This window comes from Pavona decussata, unplaced genomic scaffold (genome assembly GCF_977016875.1).
Source record: "Pavona decussata unplaced genomic scaffold, jaPavDecu1.1 SCAFFOLD_330, whole genome shotgun sequence".
In the NCBI taxonomy this organism is placed as follows: Eukaryota; Metazoa; Cnidaria; class Anthozoa; order Scleractinia; family Agariciidae; genus Pavona; species Pavona decussata.
The window spans coordinates 856114-873040 of NW_028145718.1; the positions used below are offsets into that span (position 1 = coordinate 856114).

The 16927-nt window shown below is 39.2% G+C and overlaps 1 protein-coding gene and 1 pseudogene across 2 annotated transcripts; both read right to left on the reverse strand.

Moving 5' to 3' along the window:
* Positions 1–16927, reverse strand: part of LOC146453453 (uncharacterized) — a 315682-nt pseudogene that overhangs the window by 239606 nt on the left and 59149 nt on the right.
* On the reverse strand, positions 1118–11748 carry LOC146453473 (uncharacterized). 2 transcript variants are annotated; one of them, XM_085096627.1, is made up of 5 exons: positions 11625–11748; positions 11009–11054; positions 10558–10625; positions 9998–10185; positions 1118–1911 (listed from the first exon to the last, which is right to left on the reverse strand). In XM_085096627.1, exons 1-5 carry the CDS (start codon positions 11680–11682, stop codon positions 1807–1809), a joined length of 465 nt encoding a protein of 154 aa, XP_084952753.1. In that variant the 5' UTR covers positions 11683–11748; the 3' UTR covers positions 1118–1806. The 2 variants fall into 2 exon arrangements, with proteins under 2 accessions (XP_084952753.1, XP_084952752.1); XM_085096626.1 differs by lacking the exon at positions 1118–1911 and having other exon boundaries at positions 9817–10185; positions 11625–11741.

Here is a 16927-nt window from a genome sequence, read left to right on the forward strand (position 1 = left end):
CTGTTTGATTCTTAGCACAGGCCTCCAGACTATCTGAGCTGGTACAAGAGTAGCACTTCAGTCCTAAGGCTATAATGAATGCAACGTCTTAACAAAAAATTCACTTCTCAAGCAATTTTATGCTAGACGGCTAAAATGGGGAGAAAGTGACGGGGTGTGAAAAAGAAAACAGACTTAATGTAATAGCAGTAATACAACAACAAAACATGTTTAATTAAAAGAGGTTTAACAAAATTGAAATTGGTGACAGAAAGCTGAAACATTGGCTTTGACATAGGATTCAAGTAAACTTGAACTTATGCTTTCATTTGTGCTAAATCTGTAGTCGACAAAAACCGAAAGCAGCTTTTATGAAGGAAACAGTGTTAAACTGTATTTAACTAAACAGCTTTTAAACGTGTTTAAGTCTTGGTATGAATGGGGCATTAGTCTCAATCGTAATCCCCACTTAAATGATAAATCCTCTTCACTCACTGGAACACATTTAATTTTGGTAGGTTGGAAAAGCCGGAATGACGGAATTCGGAATTCGGAATATTCGGAATACGGAATATTCGGAATACTTGGAATAAATTAATAAATAAATAAATGAATAATAAATAAATAAATAAATAAATAAATAAATGAATTACTAATTAACTAACTAACGAACTAACTAACTAAATGAATAAATAAATAAATAAATGAACAGACTAAAAAGTCGCCTCATTTCTCGGTAGATATGCCAATATCTGTCTTCCCCCCGCCCCCCGGTCTCCTTACTGCTTTACAGTCAAACAACAATGCAAAATACATTTCCCTTATCGCTTCGCCTGTCTGACAGTGTCATCAACAGCATCTAACCGCAACACGAAATCAAGGTCCTTTTTTCAAGCTTAATACGGTATGTCATTTGAAGTCCGGAGTTTGAATGCTATAACTAAAAAAAATGAACTGAAATTTTTCGTCCTTTCTCATTGCGCAGTAGGTAAATTAATTTGTTCGCTAGTATACGTGTCACATTAAAGTGTGTGTTTTGTTGCCGTTAGTAAGTCAGAGCTAGAGGGGGACGGGGCGAGGAGGGGGGGGGGGGGGAAGGTGTTGTAACTAAAAACCACAGTCCAATGACGATCATGTCTCATTTTATTTCCTAAGACACCAAGGGACACCCGGCCAACGAGCCAAATCAACCATGAAGCTGTAGAAAGGTATTTTAAGTACCTTATTAGCTAGACGAATGTAACCTGTTCGCATTACTTAGCTGAAATTTTAATTAACCGAAAATGCTCGGAACAAAATCTTCCTTTGAGATATTGCTAGCTGAATCGAACTGCCACTAATTTTCCAGAAACTAATTGCTTTACGAAAACGCTAGTTGACCACTAGAGCAAACTATATGACCCTTCGCAAAAACGTCAGGGGTTTGAATCTTTCAGATCTTTTAGGCTACGTTTCAGCAGTGCGAAAATCAGAGAGCACTCTTTGATCGACACCGAAAATCTCAGGCGAACTAGCCCTCCACCGAACAGATATTTACCGAAACTTGTCGTTGGGTATCCCTTTAAACATATGTCAAAGGTTTTCTAACCCTGATCGGGTAACTACTTGACAAAAAATGTAAATCTCAAGTAACGCAATCCTAATTGAAGAGGAATGTGTCTCGTAAAGATGATTTTAAAATATAACAGCTGGTTTCTTTCTTTCTCCCATCGCGATGCCGTGCACGAAAGACTTAACGGAATATTGAATCTCCAAACCGCTCCCATAGCTCCCGTGTCATCTCGTTAGAGACGAGAAGACCTCCTTCTATCCTGTGTAACAAAGATGTCAAGTCTGAAACTTTAAAGTTGGGATTTCTGGACTTGAGACAAGACACCTTCGGGTAGTAATAGTGGTTTTGGGATCTCCCCATCCGCCAGCACTTAGAACTATCTGAAAAAACAAAAGGGAACCAATCTCTCTCCTTTCGGCCAATCACGGCCACAGCATCAATGTTGTTTTCTAATGTGTTCCTCTTAAAGGAAGTCCCGCACCCGTTACAACGCGAAATGTTTCCTTTAAGTTTGGCTAGAAAGTACAAGTTTGGGCTGTGGGGCAGTGGGGGCTTTGGTGGTAATGGAAAGCCTGGTGGAACTGCAACATGTGGATTTATGGACGACGTCTGTGGAGGTGGTGGTTGCAAATACAGATGACTCTCCATTGTGGGAATCAGCACACTAGAAGGTTGGGTAACTCCTGTGTGCACATGTGCTGTGGGAGAAGGTAATGACGAAGGTATGGCCATGGGCAACGGAGGTGGGTTTGAAGACGCTGATGATGTAATGTATACCCCTTGACCTACACTTTCCAAAATTTTTGTGTCAGCTCTCTGAGTGTTGGTACATGTCACTGGTAAGAGTGGGTTGTAGACTTGGGCGTCAACTTTCTGTTGCCGTTGTCGTCTTGGGGCATTCTGCTTTCGGCCTGAAGCTTTCAAGTTAACATTTAGGGAAGCAACTGCTGTCAGGCTATTTGGGACTTTTTGCTTCAAATACCACGAGACAAAGTCCTTTAACCTGTTTTGATTGTGAGCAACACTAACCACATGCGAGCAGATTTTCTTAGGCTTATAGTGTTTGCAGGTGCAGGTCATTTTCGCGCTGCTTGCTATTTACACGGAATGCCCGCAGGGCATGACGTGTCTAGGTTTCGGTCGGGTATCTTTTTTTTCATCGGTGTCGCAAATGTGCACATTAATTTATGCATTAAACTCTGTCTTCCCCTAGTAAGGATATTTTGTTCTGATTGTCTTCAACAGAAGCGGCCCAATCAAAATCTATTTTTAGGCACATATCACGAGAGAGGGGACCCACTCATCACTTCTGTGTGACGTCAAATTATCATTTGATTTATTCATTAAAACTAGATTAAATTCTTCCCTCTCCCAGAAGGGATCTATTGTTTTTATTGTCTTGAACAGAAGCGGTCCAATCAAACTCCATTATCTGCGCGTATATCACGAGGGAGGGGACCCACTCATCTCTACTTGTGTGACGTCAAAGCAAATCATCATTTGGAAAAGTTGTTTTCGTTCAATGGCGGCTACATGTCTGAATTTAAGACTCCGGATCTGCCGTTTTCAGAGAGAAAACCAACCTTTTTCAAGCAGTAAATCGAAATAATAACTTCTAGGTAGTACTCGACAGTTGAAACAGCGGAAATTGGGAGAGTTCACAGCAAAGAAAATCCGCTTTAAAAAACAGATCGAATGATCAACGCGAAAGATTAGAGCTAGAGGAAGCCAGACCAGTTCAGCGGGGTCATGACGTTATTGCATAGTTATTTCTGGTATGATTCCTAGTAACACCACGATAAGTATCACGCAATATATCTGAATAAAACCATTCAGACAATTATTTCAATGGCCAAGGGAGGATATTTTTTAAATATCTACGAAACATACAATGGGGAATAATTGGGGCTACATTAAGCATTCCGTGTAATGCCATTAGAGGGGCATCTTGTTGGACAAAATTTGGCGTGTCAGTGGATTCTGATAACACCGAGAATGCCCTTATTGACGGATCCCTGGAAGGTGCTGGAAAAATGGCATCCTTTTGCGAAAGAATTCTTGCAGCTTTGTGCCAGATTTGTTGCCCAATATGGATGTCAAGTCTATCTTTTAATGCTGAGGCAGGTACGGAGAGTTCATTTAGGGTTCCTGGGTCGATTGCCTTGGTATTGCAGCACCTCACCGAATAGACACGACCCTGAGATTGAGGGTCACTCGTTTCATACAAATCCTCCATGGACAAGGCATAAACAGTAGCTACCTTTTTTTTTCGTTGCTCTTCGCTCATTCCGAACCAATCATCGTGTGTAACTGTCAAGTGTTGGAATGGTTCTCTGAACTCATATTGTTCAGAGCCATTAAATAACGCTAAAGTAAACTCAGTTTCTTGGTCATCTTCAATTAATTCTTTCATTGCTTTTGCAAAAGCTGTCTCTCCTAGTTCTTTGCTGCCGGTTTTGTGTCTCAATCGACGGTTTGTGTTCTCAGAGTCGTTTGTGTAAAATTTTTCGGGAGGGATTCCAAGGCCAGCTCTGGTCCTTACGCTTGCGATCATACAACTCTTCATCATATCAGCTCTTTGCAGCATCCATAAATGAAAACGAGATGAAGTGTCGTCCAGTGAAGATTTCTCTCTTTTGGCCCAGGGTTCGTGAAGAGAAGCCAATAGTGCATCGAACTCCTCATCGCTTGCGGCATCTAAAAGTCCCTTTTCGTAAATTGTTCCGTCTTGTTTTCCAAATATTTCCGAAATGTACTGTTCGTGACCTGGTAAACCAAGCGACGCTAGCTTTGATTCGACATTTTTTCTAAAATGAAGAAAGCATCGCAGATGAATCGCTCGTGGATAATTGTCAGCTAACGCGTCAGAGAGAGCGGTTTCTCCATCTGTGCCGAATGCTATTAAATTTTCAAGTTCCGGTGCGAGATTTTTCAATTTATACAATACAATACAATATTTATTTCGCCATATACACAACATTTACAGATGGGAAGAAAAAATGAAGAAAAAAAAATTGAAGAAAGAAAATAAATGGCGAGGAAACCTGAAAGAAACCACGAGGCTTATAACAAGTCAGGCTTCCTCACTTAACTAATCTTATATTAGAATTACAATATGGACTTATGGTAAATTAACTTTGACCGCGCACACGTACACATACACATATTAAGTAAGTTAGTTAGTTAAGAATTACAGCCTTACAGAAGTTAATACCTAGAAAGAAGAAATTCTTTAAGCTTTCTTTTAAAAGAAGCGGAGGAGGGAGAACTAGTTATGTCAGAAGTTAGCGAATTATAAAAGTTTGGACCTTGAAAGTAAATTGAAAACTTCCTGGTGTTCGTTCTGCACAGTGGCAAGCGGAAGGACTGAGCATTCCTAGTATTATAATTATGGATTTGACTATTCAGTAAAAAAAAGTTATTGAATTTGGAAGGGAGTGTAGAGTTCTTGAATGAAAACATAAAAAAGCCTAATTGAAACGAATGGATATCATGAAATTTTAAGAGTTTAAGTTCCTTAAAGATAGGGCCAGTATGGGCAATGTATGTGGAATTGCTTACTATTCTTAACGCACGTTTCTGTAAGGTTACAATTCTTTGAAGGTTTGACTTATAGGTACCAGCCCAAGCTAAATTGCAATAATATAAATATGGAAGGATCATAGAATTGTATAAAGTACGAAGGGAGTGAGTAGAGAGAAAAAACCTAGATTTATGAATAATACCTATAGATTTGGATAATTTATTTGCTGTTAAGGATATATGAGATTTCCAGGTCAAATTGTCATCTAGTAAAACACCCAAGAACATGGTCTCAGAAACACGAAGGATAGGCTGCTCATTTATGAAAACTTGAAATTCAAAGGATTGCTTCTTTTGCCAGGGCTTGAATACCATAAAATTAGTCTTGGCTAAATTCAAGGAGAGCCGGTTTGCTGCAAACCAGGTTGACAATTTGTTTAATTCTCTATTTAATGTGTTAGTTAGGTAAACAGGATCATTATGGGAGATAAATAGGTTTGTATCATCAGCAAACAAGATTGCATCAAGCAGGGAAGCATTGTTCAAATCATTAACATACAGGATAAAAAATAAGGGACCAAGAATAGAACCTTGAGGCACCCCACAGGAAATCCCCTGTGGTGCAGATCTAACGTTATTAAATTCGACAAATTGTGTCCTCACAGAAAAATAACTTTTGACCCATTCTAGTGCCAGACCACGGATCCCATAATGATTGAGTTTGTCAAAAAGAATGTCGTGATTTACCGTGTCGAACGCTTTCGAAAGATCTAGGAATACTCCAATGGCGTGTTCTTTTCTATCAAATGCAGAAGAAATTTTGTCACACAAATCGACAAGCGCAAGGCTAGGAGAGCGATTTTTTCGAAAGCCATATTGATTATCACATAAGACATCGAAGTCATTGAGATAATTTATAATACGGTTGTAAATTATTCGTTCCAAAAACTTTGAAAAGCACGGTAGAACAGAAATAGGTCTGTAGTTGCTGAAGAGAGCTTTGTCACCTGATTTAAAAATAGGTACGACACGGGCAATTTTCAATTCATCCGGGACGATACCATGAGTAATGGAGAGATTTACAATGTGTGTTAATGGAGAGGAAACACTACATATAGATCGCTTTATGATAGACATAGGAATGTTGTCATACCCAGCCGATTTTCCCGCCGGAAACTTCGATGCGATATCTATAATCTCCTCCTGAGTTGCTAAATTTAGGAACACTGACTGAGGGAAATGACCAGGAAGAAAATTCTTATATGAGCTCGTAGATTGAATTCGTTTAGCGAGGTTTGGTCCAATATTACTGAAGTAATTACAAAATCGATTAGCAATCTCCATTGGGTCAGAAATATCTTGGTCATCAACCTTAAACACAGAGTTGGGTTTAGGTCTCAATTTCTTGCTGTTTAGGACCTCATTAAGCAGACGCCAAGTGGCTCTAATATTGGATTTTGACTCGCTTAGCTTCTTATCATAATATAAACGTTTCGCGATTCGTAGGGAGTGATTCAGTTTGTTCTTATATTTTTTATATTTCGCTTCGTTCCAGAGAGAGGGGTTTGAAAGATACTGCTTGTATAGTTTGTTTTTCTGCTTGACAGATTTAAGTAAGCTCTGGGATATCCACGGTTTCCTAAGGTGAAGGCGACGCTTCAGTTTCTTCAAAGGAAAATGTGTTTCGTAAGCTTTAGTGTATCGCTCAAGAAATTTGCTGTAGCAGATTTTTGGATCATTATACCCGTCTATATTGAACCAATCAATAGAATCTAATTCCTCTAAGAAGTTGCAAATATTTGGCTCGCTTTTGTCACGAACAAATATGTTCTCTTGGTGTTCGCGGGTACGCTTATGATCGAAGGAAATGGAAAAGATAGGCAGATGGTCCGAAATATCCGTTATTAATAGTCCAGACTTCAAATAACTGTGCTCGACATGGTTAGAAAAAATGTTGTCAATCAGAGTTGCAGTGTGAGAAGTGATTCAGGAAGGTAACGTGATTAACGGAAAAAACAGGTGAGAATACAGGCCATCTAGGAATTCCCCGGTGGCGTTGTGGTTTTGATTTTTTAGCAGATTCAAATTAAAATCTCCCATTATATAGCATATCTTGTTGTCCCGAGATATTTTCCCTAATATTTCGTTCATTCTGGTCACGAAATCATTTACATTTTCATTTGGAGGGCGATAAATTATACCAACAATGATATTTTTCTCATGGGGTCGAATGATCTCAATGAACAATGCTTCCATCACCTCAGCTTCATCAGCATAAATATCGGTGCGAATTCTAAAATCAAAATTGTCTGATATATACAAACCGACACCTCCACCCGATCTAACAGGGCGATTTTTGTAAACAAAGTTATAACCATCAATTTCGACTCCAACTGGTGAATCCATTAACCAAGTTTCAGTTATCCCAACAACGGAGAATTTTATATCTAGAGAGGTTAGAAGGGTCGATAGTTCATCAACCTTATTTTGAAGGCTTCGAATATTTAAATGGAACAGTGAAAGATGGTTTGATTGTTCACAACTAGTCATGATTTCTTTTTGAAGAGTATCGTTAAATTTATCTTCTACATAATAAGAACACCCGCCGTCAATATTAAAATGTATGTCAGGGTCTAGATCATCCGACCGAATTAAGAACCGCTCAAAATCGGAACTCAAAGGATTGATAAATAGGTTAGATAGTCTCTCAGGATCGAAATGAACAGGTCCATTTCTGAATTCATAAATCCCCGCAGCAAATTCACTGTCATCTAAGTGACTAAACGGTAAAGTAGTAAGCGACATTATCGTTATTTAGTAAATAAACTTAGCTGGGCTCTGCATTACGTCTTTCCTTTATAACAAGTCTGTCCAACACGAAGTATGCCATCTTCCCGGCTCTCTTTGCCGCATTCAGCTCATCAAGCTGCCCTTTCCGCTTTTCAATGGTCTCATTTGCGAGATCTTCATTCACAAATATACCAGATGGTTTTATCCTTCGGGCGGCTCTAAGAATATCATCCTTCTGTCTCCAGTCGCGCAGACGACACACAATGGTTCTTGGTCGTCTGTTGATACCATCAGCAGCACCCGATCTTGGTCTTGCTCCGGTGCGATGCGCTCGCTCGATCATCGGCTCAAAGCTCAGGTTTAGTTTCTCCTGTAGAACTTCCTTCACCTTTGTTTCAGTATTCAACCAGGTCTCGTTGTGTTGTTCGGGAATTCCATCGATGCGGACATTGTTTCTACGGCTTTGGTTCTCAAGGTATACCAACTTTACTTCGTGTTTATGTAAACCTCTTTGGATGTCATCAAGTTCTTCTTCCATGTCGTCTATGGTGTCTGCAGCTTCCTTCAAATCGTCAATATCTTGTTGTGAATATTCTAGGCTCGCTTTTAGTTCCGCGACAGATTTGACAACCTTGTCGATTCTAGTATTTACAGAAGACAAAACCGACTCAAACATGTTCTTAAACATCCGTTCCTGCATCTGGAGCATCTCTCTCAGAGTCGCTAGAGAAACGAACTCGGTGCTCGAAGCGTTTGTGTCTTTTCCAGTGTTAGCATCTTTTCCAGTAGGATTCATAGAGGTTTTAGCATTCCGCGTCAGCATGTTAAATGGATCACTTGACAGTAAGACAATATACAGTAAAGACAAAAACTTACAACAAGTCATGAGTAGACGGAGAAAGGTAATAGATAACGCAGGTCAAGACGCCGTGGCCGGCGGCCATATTGCATAATTTAGTCTTTCGCGAAAAACTGTGCATACGTTTCTTTCTTTTTCGTGTGATGAATAAAAATTGGTCCAACAAACACTGGGGATTTATTAGTATTTCTGTTCTTCAATAAAATGTTTCTGTAAGAAGTTGGTGTGACACTGAATTCTCCAAAATCGAATGTTGGGTCCACTGAGAGATATGTAAAGTCAAGATGACTCGTGCAAAACCTTGACATGTCCGCTAGTTGCTTATCTGTCCCCAGAATCATCAGGGGTTCAGATGAAAGTTCTTGCATTCGAACAAAACCTTTACCATCTGTCTTTGCAAACCAGTTGAGGGTGGTCATCTCATCGATTTGTTTTCTCCGGGGTTGAGAACAGGTTGTGTTGGAACATTCTCTTTTCATGTCATAAGCTTGCGCCCTTCCCCTAGGAATGTCAGCATCTGACAAAGTTTTAAACGGACCCCCCAAATCTTTCCGTGTTTTGGCAACTGCTTCACTTGCCGATAGGGTTTTTAAATTTTCGCCCAATACTCTCTTGACGGAGGGCTTTGTCCGAGTGAACGATTTCCCTGATTTGGAATTTCCGTGGGGAAAAGCTTTAATAGAGTGCTCCGGTCCATCGAACTGATACTGTAGAAGTACCAGATTATTTACAATCTCCCCCCACTTATCTCTTGCATAATACAGAGTTTGGTGAAAGTCAGGGCTCTCTTTTAGGTGCCTATATTCTCGAATAAAATGGAAATCTGATTCCTTGTCGATGTCTGTACGTTTTGAACATTTTTTCTTCCAGTCACCGTTTGCTTTTTTCCGAAATGTTTGAGTCGGACGCCCTGTATAAATGTATGTCCCATTGCCGTCTGCTGATAGGTCATCCAATGGCACAAAACGCACGTCTATTAAAAAGGCAGCATTCCGCTGAACCCTGGTAGGTTGATGGCGGCACTTCATTTCCTTGTCACGGTCTGTTGACAAAATATCGAGGACCTCTACGGCTTCAAATCTTCGCTTCTTGGTGCCAAACATGGGGAATCGAGTATCACCATTGTATTATTGAATCTTCTCTTCTGATTCCTCGCTGCCTTCACTACTCTCGCCGCTCGAATTCGATGAATGATCACTGTTTTTTTCCCTTTCTGGAAAATGCTGATTTTTTAAGACAGTTCTGTTGCCTAATAATTTTTTCGTCATAGCAGATTTGCCAGAGCCTGCACGCACCTTAGCTATCGCTGCCCCGTAACCTGCATAACCCAGACATTTGGCCTTTGCTGGTTCAGGGGAGGAATCGATACTGACGATTTTGTCTGCCTTGTCAGTGGTGGGGTTTTTGGCCGGAGAGCAATCAATGGTGATGGGATCAGTTGCAGAGGCACCACTCCCTTCAACTGCCGGTTCACTGGTGGGGACTGAAACATGTTTGAAGAGAAAAATATATATTAAAAATAACCCTTGGACGTAAATGCATACTGAAGTCTGGATCCACCTTTTTGTCGAGGGACGAGGGACGAGGGTAGACGGTCAACGATCCTCCCACCAAACCATACTGCCAACCACCCCCCCCCCCCCCCCTCTATTTCTTCTCTCCTGTTTCATGCCGTATCGCTTCTATTCATGATTCTCTCAGGAAACAAAAAAATTTGTTAAGACAGACACACGACGAGGGCTGCTTGTGTGGTGGAGTGTTTCCTGTTCTACGTGTGAGGCATACAAAACCGCAGTGAATTTTTTAGAGCCGGCTTTTCGTATGACTAATGTAAAAGCAAACTGAAAATGCTTACCTTCGAGTTTTCGTGTTTTAGTCTTCCGGTAACGTGTATGGATAGGCGGAACATCCACGTAGAAAACACTACGGAAAAGACATTTCACAGCCAAGTTTTAATTTTCGTGTGCACTGACTTATCACTCACATCTTGCTGATTCATGACAGCCGTGAAGTAAGTAGATTACATTAATAGAAAATGAAATAAGTATGAGTAAAATGACACCCCCCAAAAAAGTTAAAGAACTCTCGCAACTGATAAAATTATAATTACTTCTTACAAAGCCGACCCTGAGGGACGAACTGAAGTAAGTGTTGCCGCATTTCAACCGCACGGCAGCCATTTTACCTAAGACTTCTTTATCTTTTTATAATGAGCAAGTGAGGTTTTATTCTTTTATTCTGGTTCTATCCAGCATTCTTGAAATATTTCATTACTCGTTCGGGGTGTAGATGAAGTACGTACTGACCTTTCTTCCAACTCCCAGTCTGATCCACTGCTTTCAGCCGAGGAATCTGCATGCGAAATAAAACAGCAGCATTTTAAATGACACACATGAAATATCGCAAAGTCATATACAGGAGTTTGTCTTCAAAATCGGTCACGCTACAAGAACCAACTCCAACTGTTCATAAGACAGCTCCAGGTGCCCTTCTGAGACAAATGTGTTAATTGTATTCAAATTGTTATGATCATTTCATACAGTAATGTGATGTCGCTGTTACCCAGCAGCGTTACACTAACTTTAAAAAGCGCTCCGTACATTGTCAATTAACTACTCGCGTGCACTGTGAGTCACAAGTTATGGAAAAAATCAAAATAGCCACATTTTATCGATTGAAAATGGCATACATCACGCTATTCCAAAAAGGTACTGAAAATCAATGAAACTTCATCGATAGAAGTGTAAGTTTGCAGATAAATGCACTAGAAAATCTAGGAAAAAAGTGTAGTATAAGACCCCCGTATAATACTTATGGATCCTCTGTTCTTGGTATGCAGTTGAGATTGTGCTTTTCCCTTCTAAACGCGCTTAACTTTGATACAACCAGGTGATTTACAAGTTAAAACCAAATACCACCCACCTCCACCAGAACTAAGAACTTCTGCATAGGTCCTCTTCTTCAGTCCAGTATTATCCATTTTTTAAGTACCAGTAAAGCGCTTCAAGACGTCAACGAACTGAACTTCTAATGAAATACTGTATTCAGCTTGATTTCGTGTTGCGGTTAAGTGCTGCTGATGACTCTGTCAGACAGGCGAAGCGATAAGGGAAATGTATTTTGCATTGTTATTTGACTGTAAAGCAGTAAGGAGACCGGGGGGCGGGGGGAAGAGAGATATTGACATATCTACCGCGCGGTGAGAAATGATGCGACTTTTTAGTCTGTTCATTTATTTATTTATTTATTTATTTATTTATTTATTTATTCATTTATTTATTCATTTATTTATTTATTTATTTATTTATTTATTTATTCATTTAGTTCGTTAGTTAGTTAGTTAATTAGTAATTCATTTAATTATTTATTATTCATTTATTTATTTATTTATTTATTTATTTATTTATTTATTTATTTATTTATTTATTTATTCCGACTATTCCGAATATTCCGTATTCCGAATATTCCGAATTCCGAATTCCGAATTCCGTCATTCCGGCTTTTCCAACCTACCTTTAATTTTCAAATTAACCTAGTGTTCTTATTATATTAGAATTATTTTATTTTTACACCAGCTCCAGGATCAAGCTTTTTTTATTTTTTGTGCATTGGTTGTTAATGATAGATGTAATATACAGTGGACTGATATACGTTACAAAAAAACAAAAAGGTTGTTCATCATTTTTGGCTTTTTCCTTTTTCATCATTATGAGCATTAGTAGACATTGCAAACTTTTTTTTTTTTAAATTCACGGGTTGACATTCTGAACTATAACTGAATCAGTCATGAGAATTATTGTTTTTTCCCCTTCTACAAAAGGCGGAATACAGACCAAAAATGTCAGTTAAAATGTCCTTGGCCTAATTTTAGCACAATTCTACTTATTGGTCAATTAATTAAGAGTGCCTGACTCTAACCTTCGAGAATCGCTGGCCAAGCTTGAAAAATCGAAACTCCTGATAATTTGCCTGAAGTTTACTTTTGGGGAACTATCTACGAAAATATTATTTGAATGTTCTGGAAATTTATAGTTTTCGAGAATTTTGGAGAAAACGAAATTACGGGTTTTGCACCATTAATTATGCAAAAATCTTACTCAAAATTAGCCAAGTTCAATACGCTTGTGTTGAAACAGTACGCAACGCTACAAAACAAGGTCGGTTTTGAATAAGAGCATAACTCACCTACTTTCTATCAATGGGATCTATATAAACTTTTGTAGAACTTTAAAGGGTTTATGGCTTTTTGAAATATTGACATTTTGAGGACTTCGCGATGAGGTGAAAATTGAGTAAGATTGAAGGTTTAAAATGCATCTTGGTATGTCAGGTATTGACTCGAGGGGAACATTGTGATAAAGTTTGGGTCTTCGTCTTTAATAATATGAAATAAAAAATCTGGGCAATCAATGCACGCGCTGACGAAAACCAAAGTTAGCGAGGCTTCGTTAACAAATTTGCATAATTCGCAACTGTTGAGAAAAAGCTGTTGTGGCGACTCGGTGAAAACATTGACCCAGGCTATCTTCAAATGGTCATTTTATCTCATATTGCATTTGCCTGTTTCTCTTTCTTGTTTAATAACGTGATAGAAAAGGTCTGGACAAAAAAATGCACGCCATCGGGAAAGAAAATATTCGCCAAATTCTGGTAGGAAATTTGCATAATGCAAATCTCCCAATAAATCTTTCTGCAAAGGAATCTGATTGGGAAGGTTTCGTGAAGACACCCGAAACACTCCATATAATAGGAGTTAAAACAACGTTTAATAATCCGATTTCAACAAATAATTGTCGAATTAAATTATAGTGTCAAACTGATACTCGCTATTGCGTTACCTGCGTCACGTCAATAGCTGTCACACATGCACAGATACACGCTTCAAAACCTGTGTGCCAATTTCCGTTTAACAAAATAATAACTCAGTTTATACCTACAGTCCACATTGGCTGTAGGGCATGCATTTATCTTTGGACATCGAATGCCAACAAGAGAAACACGGGTATCTTAATGACACTGCATACACGCAATGTCTACTGCATACATCACTGGTAGCCGAAGCTCTATGAGCGTTCAAAAGAAATTCGTTTGACCTTTTTATTGTCATGTTGTAATTTGAGTGTCACGATGAGTGTTACGCAATGGCGTAAATTATAAGGGTTTGTATGGGAGTATACGAACGTGTTTTGGAATCGAAAATAAAGGGAAAAAATTGAACAAAAATGGCTTACCTTGTCTCTCGATCGCTTGCCAGTGTTTGTGTGCCATATTTTGGCCATTTTAGTACGATTCCAGTGGATTTTTAAAGGTTTGCTGGACATTTTCCTCGCTCTATATCCTGCTATTTATATCTATCCCCAAAATCTTGGTCACGTCAGTCCCCTGTAGTTTACTTTCGAAGACATCAACGCGGTCAGAATACGACGTAATGCGCGGACAAAGGACTACGGACCACGGACTGGGTATAAAAGAGGTACTAAGGTAAGTGTATAATAGGAGGACTACGTACTACGCACTAGTCTTAAAGGAAAACTGGAAGTCTGAAAATCATATCTTTCTTGTATTCATTTTCAATAAGTTTAAGATGTATAAAATCAAGTTTCGGTAGTTGTTTTTGTCCCTTTAGCTTTATTGCTGTTTTTGAGAAACAAAAAATGGACTGGGAATAAAATAGTGAGGATCGACAGTGCAAACATAAAATCTTGCTTTATCTCAGCGAAACAGCTGAATTTTTAATACGCGCTGAAGAGAGCCCGGCATTTTAGATTTTTAGCATTCATTTCAGGGCTCGATTTGGTGAAAACTTGCTCTTGCAGTGCAGATTAAATATATAAATGTGCAAAAGGATGTTTGATGATCATTGATCGTGATCAACCAGTGAGCCCATGTGCACAATCATGTAGATGCCGTGCATGCATGCAGTAGACCTTGCGTGTATACAGTGTCACTAAGATACCCGTGTTTCTGTTGTTGACATTCGACAAAGGTAAATACATGCCCTACAGCCAATGTGGACTGTAGGGCATGCCGTCAGTCCGTACTCCGTAGTCCATAGTCCTCCTATACCGTTAGCATTACCTCTTTTATACCCAGTTCGTGGTCCACAGTTCTTCGTCTGCGACTCACGTTTTATACTGACTGCGTTGTTAACGTTGCAATTTTTTTTCTAAAAATACTATTGATACCGAAGTGACCAAGATTTTGGGGGTATAGATATATATAGTAGGATACCGTATAGAGAAACGAAAACTTTCAGCGAACCTAAAACCCACTGGAATCGTACTGAAATGGGCAAAATATGGCACACAAACACTGGCAACATATCAAGGAGAAAAGGTAAGCCATTTTTGTTCAATTCATGCCCTTTACTTTTCGACTCCAAAACACGTTCGTAAATTCCAATACAAACCCTTATAATTTACGCCATTGTGTAACACTCATCGTGACATGACAAGGTAGACACTGCGTGTACACAGTGTCACTGCTCAAGATACCCGTGTTTCTCTTGTTGACATTCAACAAAGATAAATGCATGCCCTACAGCCAATGTGGACTGTAGGTATAAACTGAGTTATTTTTTTGGTTAAACAGAAATTGATACACAGGTTTTGAAGTGTGTATTCGTGCATGTGTGATATTTCATACCAGTAATTACGTTAAAGTATGGCGTGCCGGCTGACATTGTTTTTCAGCGGTGAGGGTAAAAGGAGGAATGAGTTTGCGGAATGGAATGTGGAAAGACCTGCTGAATGGCATAATTATGCAAAATAAGAATTGCGGAATGACATAATTATGCGAGATACGATTTATGCATAATGACTCACAGAAATACATTAAACTGAAAAAGCGCGCCTTTTTTTGGGCGCCAATTTGCAAATACAGCCTTTTTGTAACCATTTCAACCGAAGAATGCATCGCAAAAACCCAAACAACGGTATCTTCGAATTCAAACTTTTTTCCTTCGATTCTCATCGCATAGCCGTTGATGCAACATAGCAGCTCGTGGACTTTTATCGTTCGCGAGTGAACACATGATTTGTAATGCATTTGCATTAAAGAGGTTTGTTTATTTACGTAACCTGGTTTCCATTCCACACGAGTCGTCCGCCATTACGGGAGATGTATACAACTCAATCGAAGGCTGGTTAAACTTGACATGTTTCAAGCTAGCTTTCACAGCGCCTCGCAGGAAAAAGCCGTGAGTAAAGAACCGCCTCTGTTTATTTTTGAAACGATTTATGTCACTTGTCGAGGATTTATCTGCGAGTATGACGAATGTGTTGTGGTTCGGTCATGCTCATTTCCGTTGTTTTACGTTTTATATTAATCAATTTATCATACACAGCCAAACACACACACACGCAAATAAATAAATAAATAAATAAATAAAAACGAAAATAAAAATTTAACTGCAATCTATACCGCAGAACTCTTTCCCCGTATTTTGACGTGTAGATTTCGGTTTTTTATTTTCGAAGGAAGGATCTTGATGAAACAAATAAAATTTTTAACTCCAATATTTTATCAGAAACAATATCTAAGCAATTCGGGAAATATTTCCGCACAGCCCCATACATTATTTATCCATGCACAACTGTCACACTAACACGACGAGCGTGAGAACAGAGTGTGTGCCAAATGTATAGATAATTATGCATGGGGCTGTGCACGAACTCAACTCGTGTACGTGCGGTTGGGAATCCTTCTGCGATAGAGGGCCAGACTGCTAACATCTTGAAATTGCGAACGGGACTTTGAGCGCGATGCTCAACGAGTTTGCCTAGAAATTCTAAAGGTCTCTGAAGAGTCTCTTGGCCGAGACGAAACGCCGCGTCAGACTAGCCACGAACAATTCACAAGTATTTGACAAATACTATTTAAACAGGAAATGTCCATTTCAACGGGGCTAGTGAAAAATGGAGTTCACACGCTTCATTTGCAGTTAAAAACAGAATCTAGTACAAAATACGCTGTGTTTTCATATCGTGGATTGACTAAAGGATGCAATTCACCTGTTCCCGGTGCATTGTAAATGAAACCAGAAGCAGTTGTTTTCGTACCTGGGTTAATACCGCATTTTTATCCCTCCGAAATACAAGAAAGTAGGCTTCAAGTGACATTAGTCTCTTACAGTATTTTTAGTACGAGTTGCGTCAAGATATCTGCACAGCCCCATGCATAATTATCTATACATTTGACACACACTCTGTTCTCACGCTCGTCGT

Coding starts and splice junctions, on each gene's coding strand:
- LOC146453473 (XM_085096626.1), bottom strand. CDS start 11,682: ATGGATAATACTGGACTGAAGAAGAGGACCTATGCAGAAGTTCTTAGT. Junction 11,055..11,624: donor AGTTCTTAGTTCTGGTGGAG/GTGGGTGGTATT, acceptor TTTCGCATGCAG/ATTCCTCGGCTGAAAGCAGT. Junction 10,186..10,557: donor TAAAACACGAAAACTCGAAG/GTAAGCATTTTC, acceptor AACATGTTTCAG/TCCCCACCAGTGAACCGGCA.